At 36.7% G+C, this 22,155-nt stretch overlaps 1 protein-coding gene across 2 annotated transcripts in view; it reads left to right on the forward strand.

Annotated features, from left to right (window-relative positions):
• Positions 1-22,155, forward strand: part of UBR5 (ubiquitin protein ligase E3 component n-recognin 5) — a gene marked incomplete at both ends in the record, with an annotated part of 124,086 nt that overhangs the window by 80,894 nt on the left and 21,037 nt on the right. For both annotated transcript variants that reach the window (XM_084229427.1, XM_084229428.1), the window contains 19 exons: positions 2,004-2,101; positions 2,863-3,011; positions 3,484-3,575; positions 5,331-5,477; positions 5,584-5,702; positions 5,782-5,908; positions 5,999-6,128; positions 7,127-7,287; positions 7,408-7,647; positions 11,870-11,993; positions 12,608-12,719; positions 13,686-13,817; positions 14,166-14,427; positions 14,994-15,258; positions 15,424-15,635; positions 18,957-19,187; positions 19,698-19,771; positions 20,925-21,097; positions 21,189-21,302. In XM_084229427.1, coding sequence (XP_084085553.1) covers positions 2,004-2,101; positions 2,863-3,011; positions 3,484-3,575; positions 5,331-5,477; positions 5,584-5,702; positions 5,782-5,908; positions 5,999-6,128; positions 7,127-7,287; positions 7,408-7,647; positions 11,870-11,993; positions 12,608-12,719; positions 13,686-13,817; positions 14,166-14,427; positions 14,994-15,258; positions 15,424-15,635; positions 18,957-19,187; positions 19,698-19,771; positions 20,925-21,097; positions 21,189-21,302 — 2,962 coding nt within the window. The remainder of the gene's footprint in view (positions 1-2,003; positions 2,102-2,862; positions 3,012-3,483; positions 3,576-5,330; positions 5,478-5,583; positions 5,703-5,781; positions 5,909-5,998; positions 6,129-7,126; positions 7,288-7,407; positions 7,648-11,869; positions 11,994-12,607; positions 12,720-13,685; positions 13,818-14,165; positions 14,428-14,993; positions 15,259-15,423; positions 15,636-18,956; positions 19,188-19,697; positions 19,772-20,924; positions 21,098-21,188; positions 21,303-22,155) is intronic.

Consider the following 22,155-nt stretch of genomic DNA (forward strand, 5'->3'; position numbering starts at 1 on the left):
AAGGATTTTTAAAGTATTGTCTAAACATTTATTGTATTGTTCCCTTTCTCTTCATTTTTAATCCATCATGCATTTCTATTTTACTAGTCCTTTATTTTAGTATCCTTACAGTGGTGGATTTTTTTTCTCCTTTACCTGAGAAAGTAGATAAAATATTTGGAAACTAATGCTATTCTATTAATCAGGTGGTCTTATTGATGTTAGTTTTGAAATAAATTAGAGGCAAAGTTGTTTTAGCTGACACTGGGGTGTGCAAGCATAGAGATTCTCAAATTGGTCCTTTTTTAATTATAAATATAGGAGAATTTTCTAGAGTTGCTAACAATTTCCTAAGTGGTATATCTGGAAATTAGTTACATAGATGATGCGGTTACAAAAAGTCTTTTCTTCATCTTCTTAATCTCAATTCAAGCATAGTGGTGCTGGATGTTTGTATGTGTGGAGAGTATGTGCAGGGGTATGAGGGATTTAGAAAAGAATACTCATTTTCAATTTAAGGATTCATTCCTTAGTCTCTCTCCAATCCTAGATGTGGGTGATTAGATTTTGGCTTTTATAATATAAGTTTAAAAAGTAAGTTTTGATAAAATCACTCTAGTTGTTAAAGATAACAGGATCCTGTTATTTCCAACCAGCTCATAATTCCCTGAAGCAGATAGCATGAAGCTTTTTTTGGATAATTGTTTTGTTTTTAACTGAAAATGTGAGCATGTCTGTAAAAAATTGAAGAACTTTGTGTTATAGAATCATACTTTATCTGTGTCTTCTACTAGCCTATAATCAAATGGAAATATTATACATTTGCCACATGTACAGTAATTTGGTGTAGGAGAGATACATAAATATGTTTGGGAGTAAACAGACGGGAGAAATGTTTTCATTCTAGAGCAGGCAGTTTTATAAAAATGAAGTTTCAGTAGAACCATTAGGAATATGTAGGAAGAAGAGTGAGCAGCAATATAGAAATGGAGGAAACAGATATTTTAAGAAACACTAACTCACCCCAAAAGAGAAAGATCAGAAGAGAATAATAGCTAGTTAATTTGAAATTTTAGGCTAAAGTGACCACTTTGGTTTCTGAATAATGACTTTGGTTAGACTAAGGTGGGGTTACAAGGATAGTATTGGGATAGTGGTATAAAAAGGATTAAAAAGGGCAAGAATAGAGTGAACCAGACTGTTTTTGTATGTTTACCTGTAACATTTAATATGTGTGTTGCAATAAACTAATGAGTTGATGAAAATGTAAATGAAAGATCAGATGCAAAAAGTGAAAAAGTGTTTTAAGAAGGCTTTGTGAGGAATCCGTTTTTTTTGTCTCAGTTATTAATGAAAATGATACTTTGGCTCACATATAAGGTGTAGAGAGCTGATTTGGGAGAAAGATAATTTGTGACATTGTTAGACATGTTGGATGTGAGGTGTCACTGAGCTATCCATTAGTAGATTAATCAAATAAGCAAGCATAGATAAGGTAGTTTAAAGAAGTGGTTAGTTGTATGATGGATGAAAGAGGGAGGAAGACTGAGGATGGAATTTTAGGAAATGCAGGTAATCCCGGAGGGAATAGAAGAAATTCAGTGAGCAGAATTGAAGGTATTTTTTAGGGGATGATAGGTGCTAATAATATTTATTGAGCACATTTTATTTGCAGGACATTATTCTAGAAGCTTTTAAAATATTAATTCATTTAATTATCACCACAGTTGTATGAGATAGAGCCCATTACTATCCCCACATCTAGAAAGTATTAGTTTAACTCTACAGCCCTTGCTGGTCTAGTCTTAAGTGTCACTAAGGCTAAGAAAGAGAAACATGGTTTAGAAAGACAAGGATTCCACAGAAGTGACTTTCTTTCTTTAGTGAGACCAGAAAATACCACCCAGGATTTTCTTTTATTGATGAGACATAAAAATTAGTTTTCGTTTCATCATGAAGATGTATTTCTTTTATGATCAGAAAATAATAATAATAATGTTTTATACATTTTTTTCTTATTTTAGGGATGCAAGAGGGATGACACCATTTATGTCAGCTGTTAGTGGCCGAGCTTATCCTGCTGCAATTACCATCTTAGAAACAGCCCAGAAAATTGCAAAAGGTAACTTACTTCAAGTCCTTAATGAATTGCTTATTTTTTAATTTGAATAGATCCTCTACTGTGCACATAAATACTCAGTTGATTTGAAATTACCAAGATAATTATTTTGACTATGTTTATATTAGTATAAATAATAAAATTCATGTGTTCATACTTTTTTTCAGTTTTCTAACTTACTTCAAAGAGCAACTGACATAAATTTCTTTTAAAAATTTCCATAACACATACCAAATTAACTGGTCTTTTGAAAATAAAAATGGATTACTGCTAGAACCTATCAGCAGCTTGTGGTCATGATAATATTTTATAGAAATTGGCAAATGTCTCACTGTTCTTATATCTGACTTGGAACTCCTGCTTAATAGATAGCATTAAGGAATATCAATTCCTGCCAGTAGCCTTTAAAACAATAGTTATCTTTTTAAAACACTGTCAAAAACTAGATGGTCTGTAATTCTTAAATAAAAGTAGAACTTGAATCTTCATTGCATCATGCAGAGCTAACAGTTCAGATAGCCGTGATATTCATATGTTTGTATTGTCCTTTGTAACTGATATAATTATACTTTGTTTACTTGACATTGTAGAGGCCAGATTTCCTTGCCTGTTCACTTTGTATATGAATTTTTTTTTAATCACTATATGTTAGTTTCTGATTTATACTGTGTAAATATTAGAGCTTTTCCTTTTAAGGAAGGTAGTTGATGGGTGTGAAGAAGACATTCTCAATATATGAACTACTGTATTCTTAATCTTTTTAGCTGAAGTATCCTCAAGTGAAAAAGAAGAAGATGTATTTATGGGAATGGTTTGCCCATCAGGTACCAACCCTGATGACTCCCCTTTATATGTCTTATGTTGTAATGATACTTGCAGTTTCACATGGACTGGAGCAGAACACATTAACCAGGTAAGTTATACATTTCTAATTATGATCGCTTTAGGTTTTCTCTTTTTCCCTTTTACTGTCACTAGGGTTATAGTTCTTTGAAATTGCAAGCCTCATGTTTCCTTTTACTCTTGAGTTATAAAATTCTCTAAAGAAAATTACTTTTTAATTCCTAAGTAAATGAGACAAAGGAATTGATTGTTAATTTAGTTATGGGATATCAAGAAAATTAGAAATCTTTATTGAATAATATAATCTGATCCACAACTTTTGATATAGGTAACTGTGAAAAAAATAATTTTTCCCCTACTGGTATTATTTGTTTTCCATTTGTATAATTTCCAATTGTATAATAAACTACCTGTGACTGTTGCCAGAGCACATTAGTTTGTTTTGCTGTCATTGTATGAATTGTTTTAGAAAATATCAGAAATAATTATTATGATGAGGTATATGTATTTCTTTTAAAGGGTGTATATCCTTTCAATTTTAGGATATTTTTGAGTGCCGAACGTGTGGCTTGCTGGAATCACTCTGTTGTTGTACAGAATGTGCAAGGGTTTGTCATAAAGGTCATGATTGCAAGTGAGTACATTCTGGTTGTCTATATTGTTATAAACTATATTAATCTTCACTGTGTCATGTTTTAATTATTTCATAATTTAGAAAGAAAGCTGCCCTCTTTAAGCCAGTTTCAGTATTCAGGTGTGGTTCTTGATTTAAAGGGGGCTGTGAAATGTTTGTTTGCCAGTGCTTATATAGCCTTCTTTAAATTAAATGAGGCTAATATAGGAAAGTACATGTATTATGTCTATGCATTGTGACTTCATGGAACCAAATTCGTCTTTTGAGAATTGTATCTATGGAATTTCGTCTGTATTCTTCAGCCAACTTCTCTGGCCCCCTCTCGTAGTGTTTATTAGCAAGAAATTGCTGTGAGCATTAAGAGAATCATGGTCAATTTTTGACCTGTGCCTTATTTAAACTAAAAGTTCTAGCCTTTCATCTGGCAGTGGTTAACTAGGACTAACTTGTTCATTTTCACAGACCTAAGAAACAGTAAGTAGAAGCGCCCAGCACTAACATTTGTAGTGCCTTAGAGTCCCAAATAGGGATATCAGCTATCAGTGTATGCTCGGATGGCTGGATGTTATTTAATAGAAAATAGTTTTTTAAAAACCATCCACTGTGGGGCCTCCCCGGTGGCGCAGCGGTTGAGTGCTGGGTTGCGAAGCTGCCCGCAGCCTCTGCAGCGCCGGTTCGATCCCCGGCTGCTCCCCGGCCACCGGAGGAGGGTCCCACATGGCGCGCAGACCTCTCCTGCCGCCCGCTGCTCCCCTCAGCAGTGTACTTCGGTCCTTCTGCCTGCTCTGCTCCCCGCTCTGGCTCTGGTGAATTCTCTCACCCTCCCATGCTTCTGACTGTACCCAGTGCCTGTATAAATAATAAATAAATAAATCTTAAAAATAAAAAAAATAAAAAAAAAAAACCATCCACTGTGCTTTAAAATAAGTAATCATATAGGAAAAGTGGGAAGTTTTTATAGATACTGCATATTTGCTTTGTAATTTTTATTTAAAGTATTTTGGCTAATAATATCTTTAAATATCTAAGAGTGATAATCTGTTCATTGATTGCTTACTAAGTGTACTCACCATGTTAGATGCTAGGGTGGTGTTAGATAATATATTCCCTTTCCTCATAGGATTCACTGTCCTGTTGGACACAGCAAGGTCTTAGGGCTTTAAGGTTCCTTCGATGCACATAGTGGGACCACTTTTGGGATTGTGGGGAATATAAAGATACTCCAGGTGAAGTGACTATTTCTGAGTCACTACAGGATGTCCTCTTTTAGAATTTTGTGTTGCTTTGTAGACTTCGTGCCACTAAGTAATCCTCATGATGCATGCTTTAACAATTAAAATTTGCATTTAAAAATTAACAAGTGTGCTATCTGGTTTCAATATATTATGCCTCTGTACTTTTTTTTTAAAGACTTATTTTTTTATGCATACAAGAGCTGGGGTACAGGCCAGAGATGTGGGGTGGGGGGGGTTAGAGGATTGATTCACCAGACACAGTGGGGACTAGAGCAGGTAGATTGACTGAAATACACTGCTGAGGGAAGCAGCAGGTGAGTCAGGAGAGGTCTGCTGCGCCATGTGGGTTGCTCCCTGGCTGGCCAGGAATTGAACTCGTGCTGCAGAGGCTGTGGACTGCCTCATAGTGCAGTGCTTAACTCCTTGCACCACCAGGGAGGCCCCTCTGTACTTATAATATAGGCCATTGTGTATGTTTTAAATTTCAATTTTTGTATTTGTATGTGAATTTCACCTGTAGACTGAAACGGACGTCACCCACAGCCTATTGTGATTGTTGGGAGAAATGTAAATGTAAAACTCTAATTGCTGGACAGAAATCTGCTCGTCTTGATCTACTTTATCGCCTGCTCACTGCTACCAATCTAGTCACTCTGCCAAACAGCAGGCAAGTGGGATTTTTAGGACTTATATTAAATTGAGAAAGCACAGCAGATCTGAATAGCTGTCGTTTCTCCTCCCCGCCCCCCAATGAAAATTACTCTGTTTTGCAGGGGAGAGCATCTCCTACTGTTTCTAGTGCAAACAGTTGCAAGGCAGACGGTAGAGCACTGCCAGTACAGACCTCCTCGAATCAGGGAGGATCGAAATCGGAAAACGGCCAATCCTGAAGGTGAGTAAATTTGACATGTATGGCACACGTGAAAAGCAGTATGTGTATTTTCTGTCTTACCCATTGCTTTACTTTTTAGACTCAGATATGCCTGATCATGACTTAGAGCCCCCAAGGTTTGCTCAGCTTGCATTGGAGCGTGTTCTACAAGACTGGAATGCTCTGAAATCTATGATTATGTTTGGGTCCCAGGAGAATAAAGACCCGTATGTATTCGTTAAAATTTTCTTAGACTTAAATATATTCCTTGTTAGTGCAGGCATTTACAGTGCATTCTTTCTTTCCTTATTCTTCAGTCTCAGTGCCAGCAGTAGGATAGGACATCTTTTGCCAGAAGAGCAAGTGTACCTCAATCAGCAAAGTGGCACAATTAGGCTGGACTGTTTCACTCATTGCCTCATAGTCAAGTGTACAGCAGATATTTTGGTAAGTCCTTTAAATGTTTACTTACAAGCACAAGAAAAGGATTTTATTTGTTTGTTTTGCTTCTTGTGATTGTGCTATTCCAAACTGAGTACTGACAAGTTCTAATTAACCAATATGTTAAGGGAAATGGATTTTGAGGTAATTTGAATGTCTTAGTTAACAGCAGTGTTCTTTCATTTTAAATAAAAATCTCAAGGTATGTTGAAAATACAATAGTATAAAAACATGGAACAGTGTTGAAAATTAGTAGTAACTTAGTATAATTTTTTAACTACCCACTTTGCTCTGTGAGGTTAGAAAAGAATGTAAACCATGAACCTAGTGCTGATGAGATTGTATTTGATACTCTTTTGGAAAACAACTTGATAATATCAAGAGCCACTGCCCTCAGAACTTGTCGTAAAAATTTATGACAAAGAAAAAATCATGTCATAGAATAATTTGAAATTTAAAAATGGAAATACTGTATGATTTAGTCATAGTGGGCTATTGAGTCAGATTGCAGCTCAGCCACTTACTGAAATGTCATGCAGCAATTTAAAAATAGAGGTTATTATAGGTAATCTTAAAAAAAGTGAGATTAGATTTTCTGCATAATAAAAATCTATGATATGCTGTGTATAAAGAAAGCAGTAATGATGGAGAGGAATGGGGTTATGAAATTATTAATAAAAATATTTGCGTCTGCTTTGTTGTTTTGCTAAATGCCCAATAGTCTATTCATTTGATATCCTTGGTGGTGGTGTTCTAAACAAAAATTGAGGTACATAGAATTTAGGGATTAAACTGTACGACTTTTGAGACCCACTCTGTGTCAGGCACAGTGGTGTGTGGCCATAAATTAATCACTGAGTGTACAAAATAAATCACAAAATTTATTTTGTGGTTTTTACTGGAAATGTTAATATTGAAAAAATGTTACTAGTTTTTAATTTTTGAATGTCTAAAGATCGTAGGCGCTTCCTCAACATTAATAAAGTGATTATGTTACTTTAAAGCTTCTAGATACTCTGCTGGGTACATTAGTGAAAGAACTCCAAAACAAATATACCCCTGGCCGTAGAGAAGAAGCTATTGTCGTAACAATGAGGTTTTTGCGTTCAGTGGCAAGAGTGTTTGTCATTCTCAGTGTGGAAATGGCTTCATCCAAAAAGAAAAAGTAAGTCGTCCTTTTTGATTTTGGCTTTTTTATATTTTCAATACATTTTTTCTGATAATGATAGCATTATATGCACGAAGGAATTCATAAACTATTCCTACCTGTTCTTTTTTGCTCTAGCAACTTTATTCCACAGCCAATTGGAAAATGTAAACGTGTATTCCAAGCACTGCTACCTTATGCTGTAGAGGAATTGTGCAATGTGGCTGAGTCACTGATTGTTCCTGTCAGAATGGGAATTGCTCGCCCCACAGCGCCATTTACTCTGGCGAGTACCAGCATAGATGCCATGCAAGGTAGTGAAGAATTATTTTCAGTGGAACCACTGCCACCACGACCATCTTCTGATCAGTCTAGCAGGTAAATTTTTCCCTGGTAACAAATGCTGATTCTTTCTTTGTCTGGAAATGTCATGTTTGACTTTTGCCTAACCACTTAGTTGGTGTATGTACACGATCATTTGTTGACTAAATGGTAAAGATTTTAATTCGTAAAGATTTTACTTTTAGAACATGTGAAAGCACTTTTAAAATTATACATATCTAAGGTGACATGGACATAGATGTAGGGTTTTGTTTTGGTTTAATGACACTCTTTATTATGCTACTAAAGTATAAACATTTTTACTTTATATTTTTCCTTACCTTTAAGGATAGCCTGCAGTAAGGCCAGCTTGAGGAATGAAAAGACGTAGCATTCTCAAAGGCTTGGATTTGAGGGTAACTTGTATTTTAAACCCTAAATAACCAGAGTGGTAGAATTTTAAGACACTCTGTACAATGGCAATGTTATTTAGAAGAGAGCTGAAAACAACTCTTAACTAAAAAATTTTTAGATAGAAAATTATTTTTCTCTTAAATCTCTTTTTGTCTTTTCCATTTGCTTGATAATTTCCCTAGCTAGACCATATACTTGTTGACTCAGAATATTTAGAAACTAAAATGTCCTGATACCTTTTGACACAGTGCTTTTCAAACTTCAACATGTGTGTGACTCGCTTGGGGATCTTACTAAAATGTAGGTGCTGGTTCTGGAAGCTTAGGAGAGACCTGAGAGTCTGCATTTCTTACAAACTCTCAGATGATGTCAGCAACCTACAAACTCTCAGTTGCCTTGCTTCGGAGCCACGTTTTTGAATTGTAAGGCTCTAGAGACTGTTAGCAAATATTTATTTCATTTGGTTTTCTTAAGTCTGTGTGTGTATAATAATGTTTTAATAAGGATCTTTAGGACCTAAAGGCCCTTCTTCCTCTTTTCTTGGAATATACTTCTGTACTAACAAGGATGGCTTGCTTTCCTATTTTGGACAGTTCCCAAGACTTCCTTGCTGAGTTTTATCTGGGATGCTGTTGAGTATTTGTTCTCTCACAATTCTTTATGTGTCAGTGTCCCAACTTTTCCTTTATTGTCAGGTCTCCTAGGATATACTGGAATCTAGATCCATGGCTTTCAAACCTCTCCCTTGTAGCCTTGCCAGTGATTTGCTTCCAAGATTTGGTGAAAGCCATTATAAATCAAGCTATATATTTTCAGAGTTGCCAAAGATTTACCCCATTATCCATTGACTTTGTTCTTTGCTTTTCAATTCATTGAATATGCTTTGAAATTATTTCATCTCTAAATAGTATCCATGAGCCTGTTCCTAGTAACTTTAAATGTTTTGTGTTAACTTCCCTCTAAACTCTTTATTAAAGTCTCTTTTTAAGCTTTCCTCTTCACTCCATCTGCCTTGGTTGATTCTGGAGCCACTCTGTCATGTCTATCCAGATGATCTCATTTACTAATCAAGGGACAATATTGCTAATGCTTTTTATAAGTGTTGATACAGATGTCATTCATTATAATACAGTATACTCACTCCTCAAAAGGGTAGGGTATGTCTTGACAAGTGTGCAAGCATGTCATAAGTAGAAAGTACACACTTGACCAGTCCCTGGGATTTCTCCTGTGTCGAGTGGTAGATATGAATCACCCCCTTGAATGCACAGTCTTGAGTTTAGTGGTTTTGCTTTTTCCTGTTGCATCTCTCCATTTCTTTAAAACTTTTATGCCCTTATTAACTAATTTGTTTCTACTCTACCTCCATTCTTACAGAATAACAAGTTAGTGAAATTTTAGTATGAGTAGGAACCATATGTACCATTTGTACATTACTATTTTATCAGTAACTCATATAACCCATACTCACTATCATTCTTTTTTTTTATTTTTTTAAAGATTTATTCATGCATATGAGGGCTGGGGTACAGGCCAGAGATGCAGGGGGTGAGAGGATTCACCAGAGACACAGCGGGGAACAGAACAGGCAGACCAACTGAAGTACACTGCTGAGAGGAGCAGTGGGCGAGACAGGAGAGGTCTGCCTCGCAATGTGTGTTGCTCTCTGGCCGGATGGGGATCTATATTTTTGAATATTAGATGACAGAAGAGAAGAGAATAATTTTTGCTTGGCACTTGTTGATAAGAGCACTGGCTTAACCTGAACTCTGAAGCTAGAATCAAATTAGTTCTGTGCTCTCGTGAGCACTGAGCTTATTGTTAGAAGTTCTCTGAAGAAATGTTTTATCCTGTCCCAGTCAGCAATGGATGAGATAGGCAAGACATTCGAAATCTGTTGTTTTTGCATGATTTATGTTTGGTTTTATGTATGTGCAGGGGGCAGAGAGAGGATTCCTGTGATAAAACTTCTAGTTTACTTAGACCCCAGACTGTCTCCTGTGACATCTATAGCTTGAAACCCTTCTAGCCTAAGATAGATATCAGTAGATGCCTTGTATGTAAACAGTGGCACCATTACTCTCTCTTTTCCAATATTAATGTTTCCCTTTATCACCTGTATGTTTATTGTTTTCTTAAGAGAATATATTATATTCTAGCATATTTAGGTCCATACCAAGAGGATTTCTCTATATAGCTTTGCAAATTGCTGGAAATATAAGTATCCAAAACTTAAAAAGGTACTTTAACAACTTATGTTATATTGGGTTTTTTTTTTTTTTTTAATTTTTTTTTGAGGCATGTTTTATTTATTTGTTTGTTTGTTTGTTTTTGTTTATACATGCACTGGGTACAGTCAGAAGCACGGGAGGGTGAGAGAATTCACCAGAGCCAGAGCGGGGAGCAGAGCAGGCAGAAGGACCAAAGTACACTGCTGAGGGGAGCAGCGGGTGGCAGGAGAGGTCTGCGCACCATGCGGGACCCTCCTCCAGTGGAGGGGGAGCAGCCGGGGATCAAACCGGCGCCGCAGAGGCCGCGGGCAGCTTCTAAACCCAGCGCTCAACCGCTGCGCCACCGGGGAGGCCCTGTTATATTGGGTTTTAAGGACTGTGATGTTTCATTGTGCCAGGGGGGTCTAGTGAGAAAAAGGTTGAATCATGGTGTGAAGAAAACTGAAGCTCCATGTTATGTTTTGGCTGTGTCATACATGCTAAGTACGTAACTTCTTAAATTAAGTAACAACATTGAGGGGACTGTAGATTTGGAAAAGTTTGTTCCAGGATTTTTTTCTTATAATGCACAATAATTGTCACTTCACACATTCTTGACTTTTATTTTTAGTTAATAGTGAAAATGTTAAAATCCACTTGGTGGTTGGTAATACCCTTATCATTTCTTCAGATTTTCTTTTCTCCTCTTTACCAGATATGTAATTCACTGTCTCAGTGAATTATCAATTGCTTAGTTACACTTCTAGTAGTAAATACCATTTTGATGCTGTGTTTATCTGAAGGCAAAGTCTCAGTTTACTCTTTACAGGTAAATTGGTTTGATTGTAGTTTCTCAGAGGAGCTGAGGTGAGAAAAGAACACTAACAGTGTAAACACTTGTAAGTCCTTTATCTTTAACCTCTTACAGACTGTGTTTCTTAGGCTGAAAATAAAGGATAAATGAAGTCACAGGGTCATTTAACAACTATCTTCTGATCTCTGACCTGCATTTTAACTTGTGTTCTCTGGTTCTCCCTGGCCTTTCATTCCAGAGGCATTTTTCCTTTTGGGGCCCTTTCCAAGTCAGATTTTTAGGGATGTGAAACATTATTTTTGTCACCTCATTTTTTGTTGTGATTGTATTTTAAAATCCTATTCTTGAGCTGATTTTTTCCCCCCCTCACACACATCAGCAAGCCAGTGGTTAACAGGCTGGTGCAAATTAGAATTCACATTGGGCCTCTGAAGGAATACACCACTCATAGTAAGCACACTTTCATTACTGGACGAATGCTGCTATCGAGCTTTTGGAAGCTGAGGACTGTTGGTGCTGAGAGCGGTGGATAAGGGGAAATCTTCCCTGTAGACTATTTCAGTAGGAAGGAATCATAAAAATATGTATATTAACACAGACTTGAAATGATTTACCAAAAAATAAATTCTGAGATTCATAAATCAAATCTCTGTGGTAAATAATTTCTTTGGGGGTTATATTTTCTGATATACTATAGATTAATTACTATTTTCCAAGGATATTTTAGGTCATATTAAAAATAGCATCCTAGCACATTGAATAAAATTGGGAAGCATGAAAGTCTGTGCTGATTGTCAGAGGTATGGCAACAGTATATTCATCATTTCCTTACTCCTTACAGCTCCAGTCAGTCCCAGTCGTCCTACATCATCCGGAATCCGCAGCAGAGACGCATCAGCCAGTCACAGCCTGTTCGGGGTAGAGATGAAGAACAGGATGATATTGTTTCAGCAGATGTGGAAGAGGTGGTTTTAACTGTTTAAATTGTGGTAGACTAGAGACTTATTTGGGAAGGGAGGGAAGGAATAGTCTATAGATGTTTCATTAATAGTAGCTTACTGTTTATATGCATTTGCTTCCAACCCTTAGACTTTTTGTTACATGTTCTCATTTGTGGTTGTCCATCTTAACAGTATTTTTATAATCCTTAATTTGCCAAGTAATGAGAAATTGGAAACAAACTTGTTTTTGCTTAAGTGTTCATAGAAAAAATATTCTCAAATTAAGAGTTTAGAAGTTTTGTACAATATAAGTGAAAGAATACCGCACATTTATTATGTAAATTTTGTAATTGCCAAAGTTTTTTTAAAAACTCACAATTGTTAATACTTGTAATTTTAAAATTACAAGATTCTATATATGTGAACCTATATATAAGGTTCACAAATGTTGAGGTATTGTTGATGTGACTTCTGATATTGTCACCAGCAAATGAAGATTTTCAAAACTGCTTAGTTTTGAAAACACTTCCCTATAGTTAGAGATCTTTGTGCTTTAATTTACTAGTTGCTATGGAGGAACACAGGTAGAAATGTGGGTTTATGATGTACTTTGTCTACAAATAAGATTCTGGATTTAGGTTGAGGTGGTAGAGGGTGTGGCTGGAGAAGAAGATCATCATGATGAACAGGAAGAACATGGGGAAGAAAATGCCGAGGCAGAGGGACAACATGATGAGCACGATGAAGACGGTATGAGAAGCTATTCAGTATGAGTCAGTCAGGTACCTGAAGAGATACTATGCAGAAACACGTGTGTGATGTATGGTCAAACATTTTCTGCCAAGGGAGTCTTTAGCAATCTGTTTCAGAATTTTAGAAGGTGATATATACATTGTGTGTGTGTGTGTGTGTGTGTCTACTGATAATTCTAAAATTGTCCTCTTCTACTTTTATTTATTTTAGGAACTAATTACTAACTATATTATGAAACATTTTCAAATTGGAGGGGGAGAGGAACACAAATGCTTCATAATCTCAACCAGATGTAGACGTTTGTGATTTTATTTTCGGTCCTCCCCTGTACTGCCCACTTCCATACATGTCCTTTAGAGGTGTATACATATATGTATATAAATATATTTTTTTTTGTAGCTTTCTTTTTCACTTTATCATTTTGACCTTTTGTTACAATAGCCTCATAATTGTTCTTATTAGTAGCCATAGGATTGTCTCTTTTTTTAAGATCAGCTTTATTGAAGTATAACTGATGAATATACAATAAACTGTATATTTTTTTAATTTATAATTTTATGTTTTGATTTGTGTATATACCATGAGATATAAAGAACAGATGTTTTTAACTTCCTTCCTCTTTTGGAAGCCAACATATAAAACTAATGAAAATGGAGCTGTGCACCTAACCCAGAGCTCTGCCCACTGATTTGAGGCCCTGGTCTAACACTTTTTACTTAAGGCTCTGCAGGACAGATTTTCTTTTGCTGTGTAAGAGTCCCCTGCGTACAATAATTTACCTAGTTTTTCCTTCCATGTTGGGCAGTCAGTAATGTGTACTGTAGTAGTTGTCACTGCAGCCACCTGTTTCCTTCAGCCCCCAAATCCTTAGTTCCCACCCTTAGGATATTCTGGCTTATCATATCCTATCTTGATCCACAGTGAGTTTGTACTTTTCCCTTCCTATTTAAATACATTTGCTAGGGAGTGACATGGAACTGGACTTGTTAGCAGCAGCTGAAACAGAAAGTGACAGTGAAAGTAACCACAGCAACCAAGATAATGCTAGTGGGCGCAGAAGTGTTGTCACTGCAGCAACTGCTGGCTCAGAAGCAGGTATGTTACCTTATCCTAGCAACTTCCTTGCATCTGCTAATAAGACTGTGTGTGTAGTCAGCATGATTGGTTCAACAATATTCAGTGTGAGTGGCTAAGCCATATTTTTTGACTTATATTTTTTCCTATAGATGTTGGTGAAGAAATTATCTTAGTGCTCTTTTGTAGTTTTTAAATAATGGATTCATTTAAAAGAATTCTTTTCTAATGCAACTATTTTAATGATGTTTTGTAGACCATTGAATACAGCCTGCTATTCTCTATAGCATGTTTATTTTCCTGAATCGGAGGTATTCTATCACTTCAAATATTAATAAAATCACAATGGTTTTGGTTTTTAAAATGTAGGTGCAAGCAGTGTTCCTGCCTTCTTTTCTGAAGATGATTCACAGTCAAATGACTCAAGTGATTCTGATAGCAGCAGTAGTCAGAGTGACGACATTGAGCAGGAGACCTTTATGCTTGATGAACCATTAGAGAGAACCACAAATAGCTCCCATGCCAATGGTGCTGCCCAGGCTCCCCGCTCCATGCAGTGGGCTGTCCGTAATACCCAGCATCAGCGGGCAACCAGCACAGCCCCTTCTAGCACATCCACGCCAGCAGGCAAGTATGAAAATTTGATGTTCCTGGGAGTGCTTAAGTAGATTTAAGTCATTCGTGTTCATCCAGAGAACAAATTAAGTAGTTTCGTAGTCATTCTTCATTATTTTGTTCAGTTGAGATATAGAAAATTTTTTGTTCATGACCGGATTTCTCAATCTCTGTACCATTGCTCCTTTGGACTAAATGATTATTTTTTAGTATATCTGCTATCTTGTGCATTTTAGAATGTTTAGCAGAATCCTTGACCTCTCCCCACCAGAGGCCTGCAGCACCCTACCCCTTAATGTAACAATAAAATAAAAATCTGCAGACATTGCCAAATGTCCTTCCTTTTAGGGTGGTGGGGGCAGTGGCACTATTGTGTCTAGTTGAGAACATTATAGTAATTCTTGTACATCCTCCTTATTCCCTTCCCTAAGTTAGTATGACTTAAGATAAATTTTTTTTACTCAATTACCACATTTGCTAATGTAGTTGATCTTTTAGCTTATTTAAAAATGCCCAATACTAGAGAAATAAGAGTTAACAAGTGACATTAATTTACTGTGGTTCTTTTTTTCTTATAGCAAGTTCAGCGGGTTTGATTTATATTGATCCTTCAAACTTACGCCGGAGTGGTACAATTAGCACAAGTGCCGCAGCTGCAGCAGCTGCTTTGGAAGCTAGCAATGCCAGCAGCTACTTAACATCTGCAAGCAGTTTAGCCAGGGCCTACAGCATTGTCATCAGACAAATCTCGGACTTGATGGGCCTGATTCCTAAGTATAACCACCTAGTATACTCTCAGATTCCAGCAGCTGTGAAATTGACTTACCAAGATGCGGTAAACTTACAGGTAGGAAACCATTCAAAAGTTACTATTCGAATGTATTTTATTGTCGGTTGTGAGGATTCCAGTATAATGCGCATTAATACTACAGATATATATGTATTTACATAGTACTATATCAAATTAAATTTTATTTGGATAGCTTTAATTATTTTAGTTTGGTCTTCATAGAATTATGTAGAAGAAAAGCTTATTCCCACTTGGAACTGGATGGTCAGTATTATGGACTCCACTGAAGCCCAGTTACGTTACGGGTCTGCATTGGCATCTGCTGGTGACCCGGGACATCCAAATCATCCTCTTCATGCTTCTCAGAATTCAGCGCGGAGAGAGAGGATGACTGCTCGAGAAGAGGCCAGTTTACGAACCCTTGAAGGGAGACGGTATGAAATTCTTCATCTGTCCATGTATGTTTGGACAGATCCCTTATATCCTAGAAAGCTAGAGTTTTTTTTTTTTTTAATTGCAGTTACGTAAGACCTCCCTATTATGGAGGAAGTAAGTGCCTTGCATTCTTTCTAAATTGTGTAGTTCTGGCAAAATAAATTAAAAATCCAAGCAGTTTTTTAAAAATATATTTGCATTATAGGAATCTGATACTAAGTACTTCCCATTCTTTTTTTTTTTAAAGATTGATTTATTTATGCATACAAGAGCTGGGGTACAGGCCAGAGATGGCAGGGGTTAGAGGATTCACCAGAGACAGACTGGGGAACAGAACAGGCAGACCGAGGGTTGCTCACTGGCCAGCCGGGAATCGAACTCGTGCTCTAGAGACTGTGGATCACTTCATAGTGCTGTGCTTAACCAACCCCTTGTGCCACCAGGGAGTCCCCACTTTACATTCATTTTTGAAGTACTTGGTCTACGTCCTTGTCTCACTGTCCCCCCAGGTCCCCACTTGAAAGGCATAATACTCACTGGAAGTCTTACTTGATGAGGATGGAGTAGGAATGTAGTTTATGATTGGGAAAGCTGCTCTTTGGTTTTGCAAATTTTTTTTCTGAATACTGGCCTTTTGAAACATAATTGAAGTACATTTCTCTATGTGTTTGTTGTTTGTTTTTTTTTTTTAAATCTTTCCCCTTATTTTTTTTTTTAAGATTTATTTATTTATTTATACAAGCACTGGGTACAGTCAGAAGCGCGGGAGGGTGAGAGAATTCATCAGAGCCAGAGCGGGGAGCAGAGCAGGCAGAAGGACCGAAGTACACTGCTGAGGGGAGCAGTGGGCAGCAGGAGAGGTCTGCGCGCCATGTGGGACCCCCCTCCAGTGGCCGGGAGCAGCCAGGGATTGAATTGGTGCTGCAGAGGCTGCAGGCAGCTTCGCAACCCAGCACTCAATCGCTGCGCCACCGGGGAGGCCCTTTATTCAATTATAAAATGACCTTTTGTCAAGACTAAGAACTAGCCCAAAGATTGAACACTGGAGCAGTTGGCAGTACCATGTAGTGAAATGTCTGGGACCTAAAGGCCTAGATTTGATACTAATTTTGGTTCCGGCTAAACAGCCTTACTTTCCTTTGATCAACAAGAGTATCTAGGAGATTATTTAGGAAATTTATTTATTTATTTTTTTTTATAGAGGCATGTTTTTTTTTATTTATTTATTATTTTATTTGTTTGTTTATACATGCACTGGGTACAGTCAGAAGCGCGGGAGGGTGAGAGAATTCACCAGAGCCAGAGCAGGGAGCAGAGCAGGCAGAAGCACTGAAGCACACTGCTGAGGGGAGCAGCGGGCGGCAGGAGAGGTCTGCGCGCCATGTGGGACCCTCCTCCGGTGGCCGGGGAGCAGCCGGGGATCGAACCAGCACTGCAGAGGCTGCGGGCAGCTTCGCAACCCAGCGCTCAACCACTGCGCCACCGGGGAGGCCCTTATTTAGGAAATTTAATAAGAATATGGTTGGAGCTTATCAGATAGGCAATAATTTTTAAAATAAGGCAGTGAAGTTCAGGAAGGAGAGAGAGAAGCATTAAAATCATATAAACAGAAATTAAGACCTTGTGAGGGATGGAACAAGAGGAAGCAGAATTTACATTTGTTTTGATTCTGAATTAAGAGAAAAATCTACAGGAAGTGAAGTGGATGTTCTTTTGAACATATTGAGGCCTGGAAGAGAATTTGGTGGAACTGTCTAGTTTGCAAAATTAAATACTCTGCAGAGAGATTTGGATTAGAGAGAGAAAGATTGCGAAGGTACCAGCTTTTATGCCCTAGGAAGCCTGCTCCACAAATAGGCATAAGCCTGTGTTTAGCCTAGTCTTACCCTGAAGGACATAGAGTTCTGATTCAGTGTCAGAGTTTTTTCAGTCTTGCTCTCTAATAAAATAACTTTATTGCAATATAATTCCTATATCATACAACTCACCCATTTAAAGTGTGCAGTTTTATAATTTTGAATATATTTGGAGCTGTGTGACCATCATCACAATTAATTTTACAGTATTTTCATCATACCAGTTAGTTGCCCTCCTTCCTCTACCCACGGTCCCCTGTTTCATAAGCAAAGACTTGTCTTTCTGGATTGGCCTATTCTGGACATTTTGTATAGATGGGATCATAGAATATGTTGTCTTTGATGCCTGGTTGCTTTTTACCTAGCTTATGGCTTTAAGTTTCTTCCATGTTTAGCATGTGTAAATAGGTACTTTTTCAAATTCTTAATACTCTGTTGTATGAATAAGCCATATTTTGATTAGCCATAGTTGATGGGCATTTGGGTCATTTCCACCTTTTAGTGATTATAAATAATGCTGTCTATGGACATCTGTGTACAGGTTTTTATGTGAATGTGTTTTCAATTATCTGGGGTATATGCCTAAGTCGGGGATTGCTGGATCATATACTGACTTTCTATGTTTAACTTTTTGAGGACTGAACTGCCAGATTGTTTTCCAGAGTGGCTACACCATTTTTTATTTCTCCACATCTTTGCCAACACTTGTTATTATCCATATTTTTAAATTATAGTTCTCTTCCTGAGTGTAAAGTGGTATTTCCTGGGTTTGATGTGCATTTCGCTAGGCTGATGATGTTGACGATCTCTTCATGCGCTTATTGCTCATTTGTATATCTTCTCTAGAGAAATGTCAATGTCAACCCATTGCCCATTTATATTACTGAGTTGTATGAGTTCTTTATTCTGGATACAAATTCCTTATTAGATACATGATTCACAAAATTTTTGTCCCATTCTATAGGTTGTCTTCATTTTCCTGATTATGTCCTTTGAAGGACAAAAATTTGAATTATGATAAAGTCCAGTACTATGTTTGTTGTTGCTGCTGCCTGTGCTTTTGGTGTCATTTTTAGGCCATAGTTCTCAAAATGTGATTCCCAGAACAGCAGCAGTATCACCACTTGAGAGCTTGTTAGAAACATAAATTTTGGGACCCTGCCCCCAAGTCTACTGAAACTGTTTCAACAAGTCTTCCAGGTGATTTTGATGCTAGAGTTTGGGAACCATTGTCTGTAAGGAAGGGAGTGCCTGCTGCCGTTCCAAATGATACTGAAATTCCTTTGCTGTTCAAAAGTATAGGACATTAAATCACACATAGTGATTAGGTTTCTGAAAGATTCCCGTAGACTCTTACTCGGTATTTATGGATAGTCTCCGTTCCCAATTTTGCATATACATGATACTGGTAAGCTTCACATTTGTTGTTTTTGTAAACATTTTCATTTCCTCTTTGTTCTACAGACGTGCCACATTGCTTAGTGCCCGTCAAGGAATGATGTCTGCTCGAGGGGACTTCCTAAACTATGCTCTGTCTTTGATGCGGTCTCATAATGATGAGCATTCTGATGTCCTTCCAGTTCTGGATGTTTGCTCATTGAAGCATGTAGCATATGTTTTTCAAGCTCTTATATATTGGATTAAAGCGATGAATCAGCAGACGACATTGGACACACCTCAACTGGAACGCAAAAGGTATCCATACTTGCCATGAGGTTGGTTTAAGAAATACGTGCTCAGAGTGGTCTCTGTTAGCACCTTGTTAGATTTTTGGAGTAAAGAGAAATACATGGTAAGAGATCACAGAAACATCCATGTAGGAAAGTGTGCTTGAGTGTATCTAACCTTTCTCCATAGTTACCCCTCCTTTAACCCCTCACTTAAAACAGGAAACTTAAGAATCAGTTAAGCTTTATGCATGAGATAGCTTGCCCTGATTTATCACATTTTATACTGTTTGTGTAAGCATTCACTATTTCTTGGTGTGATTAGCTTTTTGCTTCCACTGAGCCTATTTTGTAATTGTTGTACTTTTGGCTGGTCAATCACTCATGCCCAGAGTCTAAAATTTTATCACAGTATTTGAAATTGGTTAGATACTTAACTGACCTTTACAGTGTTTTTTGCTTACAGTTTCCATCACCTTTGTTCCTTTTCAAATTGCACAAATACTTCATATAAAATGACTCACTTGTCTTTTTAAAGGACGCGAGAACTCTTGGAACTGGGTATTGATAATGAAGATTCAGAACATGAGAATGATGATGACACCAATCAAAGTTAGTGCACAGAAAATCTGCTATCTACTTCAAGAAATGGCTGCCTCAGTATTTCCCCTTCAAGCTTTTTAACTTCATTATTTTCTGTCTGGGTGGGAATTTCTCTTTTCTTCTCTATGTCCTATTCTTGCCTTCCCTGTCCATTTTCCCTTATTCATCCTGATATTACTTGCTTTATCAATAAGGATGAATTAAAGGAATGTTAAAAACTTTCCAACAATCGATATTTTTTATTCTGCCTTTGTTATCTCCTTTGCATTTTTGCGTTTTATCTCCATTTACCTTTATTTTTAATGAAATGTTGTAAGTACTAAATTTAAATAAAATCTTACCAGAACTTTGTTAATATATTGATGCTAAATAAGTTTAGTCAAGAAAATGAGAAATATCACTAACTCCAAATATAAAAAAAAAATCATAACTGTTACTGTGAGAAAATATTCTAAAATTGAAAAATTCTAAAATTAGAATCTCCAGCATTTTTTTTTTTGTAGTTTTCAGTTATTTCAAGCAAAATTAAGCAGTTTTTAAAGTGGAATCAAGTGACCCAATTACCTGTTTCTTATTACCTGCTAGTACTTTAATTTACTTCAGAAAGGATATCTAACTTAACTGGGTTTTTTTGATAACCCTGTCACAGCTCACTAGTATTTTCATAGTACATTGTAAGCAGTGCTTATTCCATTTAAAGGGAGCTGATGCTGGTGTGCTCATTTCCAACTGGGTTGCATGAATTGCCCAGACTGTTTATCTTCTTATAGAGGATAACATGAACTTACATGTAAACAGTTGCTTAAATTTCACCTCCTGATATGCCCAGGAATCTAGCATTCTTCAAGTCTGAATCTCTGGAAAGCAAATAGAATATGGGAAACTTTTGCCCAACACAAAATGTTACTGATATTTTTGGGCAAACTTTTTGTTATTTTAATATATATAACAAAAATATTTACCATTGTAACAATTTCAACATACTAATATTTTGAGTTACCACTTTAAAATATTAAAATTTTAAGCTATTTTTTTTTAGTTGCTTTAAAATTTTATAAATAAATAACAGGAATTTTTGCTTGAGCAGATTAAAATTTTTCTCCATTCCCTAATAATTAAATTATTTTTCTAAAAGCCAAACATTTTATCTCTTTGTATCTAGGTGCCACTTTGAATGATAAGGATGATGACTCTCTTCCTGCAGAAACTGGCCAAAACCACCCATTTTTCCGTCGCTCAGATTCCATGACATTCCTTGGGTGTATACCCCCAAATCCATTTGAAGTGCCTCTTGCTGAAGCCATTCCCTTGGCTGATCAGCCACATCTGTTGCAGGTGACTTAATACACTAATCTTAACGTTTCTTTTTAATTAATTTTATTTTTAAGTGTTCAATGTAACTAGAATATTTCTGTTAAAATTCCAGCCAAATGCTAGAAAGGAGGATCTTTTTGGCCGTCCAAGTCAGGGCCTTTATTCTTCATCTGCCAGTAGTGGGAAATGCTTAATGGAGGTTACAGTGGATAGAAACTGCCTTGAGGTAAGAGAGCAAAAATCTTCTCAATATAATATTTGTGAATTAGCACTTGTCAACAGCATCCAGATTTTTAGAGATGGATTAATTCAGAATATTTTATTTCCTCTAGCTATCGGAAATTCCTATCTTATGACATAATAAAAGGAATTCCAACAATGTCATTAGTGTGCTTTGAGACTAACTTGCTTTATGTCGCATTCAGCTATAAAATGGCAGTTGGGTTATGTACTTTGTTTCAGAATTTATTGCTCTATTCTGTTGAAAATTTGAATTCTTACAACATTGGCTTGAAACTTTGAATCTAGAATGTGAATAAGTATGGTAATAGTAGTATACCTAACACGTGTTGATAATTCTATCTCCTGGGCATTGTCTTAGTCTTTAAAACCATGTTTTGTGGAAAACATTATTATCCTGATTTTATGGGTAAGAAATTGAGGTTTGAAGAGACCAAATTTCACTAGTTTAGTGACAAACCTAATTTTTAGGTAAAAGTCTTACAGAACCTAAAATTAATTACACTGTAGTGTTTCTCAAATGATAAAGTAGTAACACATTTAAGAACAGGCATAGAAGATATGTAGTTCAATATATTGTTTTTAATTACCTCAGTGATAGAGAAGAATGCAATACTGAAAATATTGGAAATGGATAAGAGACTTAAGTGACCACAGATATTATAAATATTTCCTTAAAATTTCTGAGGCCACTGTAGTGCGCTGCAGTTGGTGGTCAGCCAGGGGATTAAAGCCAGAATAGACTGCATCTTTGTAGTTGAAGCACCTGAGAAGAATTGCTTCATTTCCATTTGATTTTTATTACGTTGAAAGGAAAATATAATTAGTTTTCATTTTTA

This window comes from Talpa europaea (genome assembly GCF_964194135.1).
Source record: "Talpa europaea genome assembly, chromosome: 3".
Classification (NCBI taxonomy): Eukaryota; Metazoa; Chordata; class Mammalia; order Eulipotyphla; family Talpidae; genus Talpa; species Talpa europaea.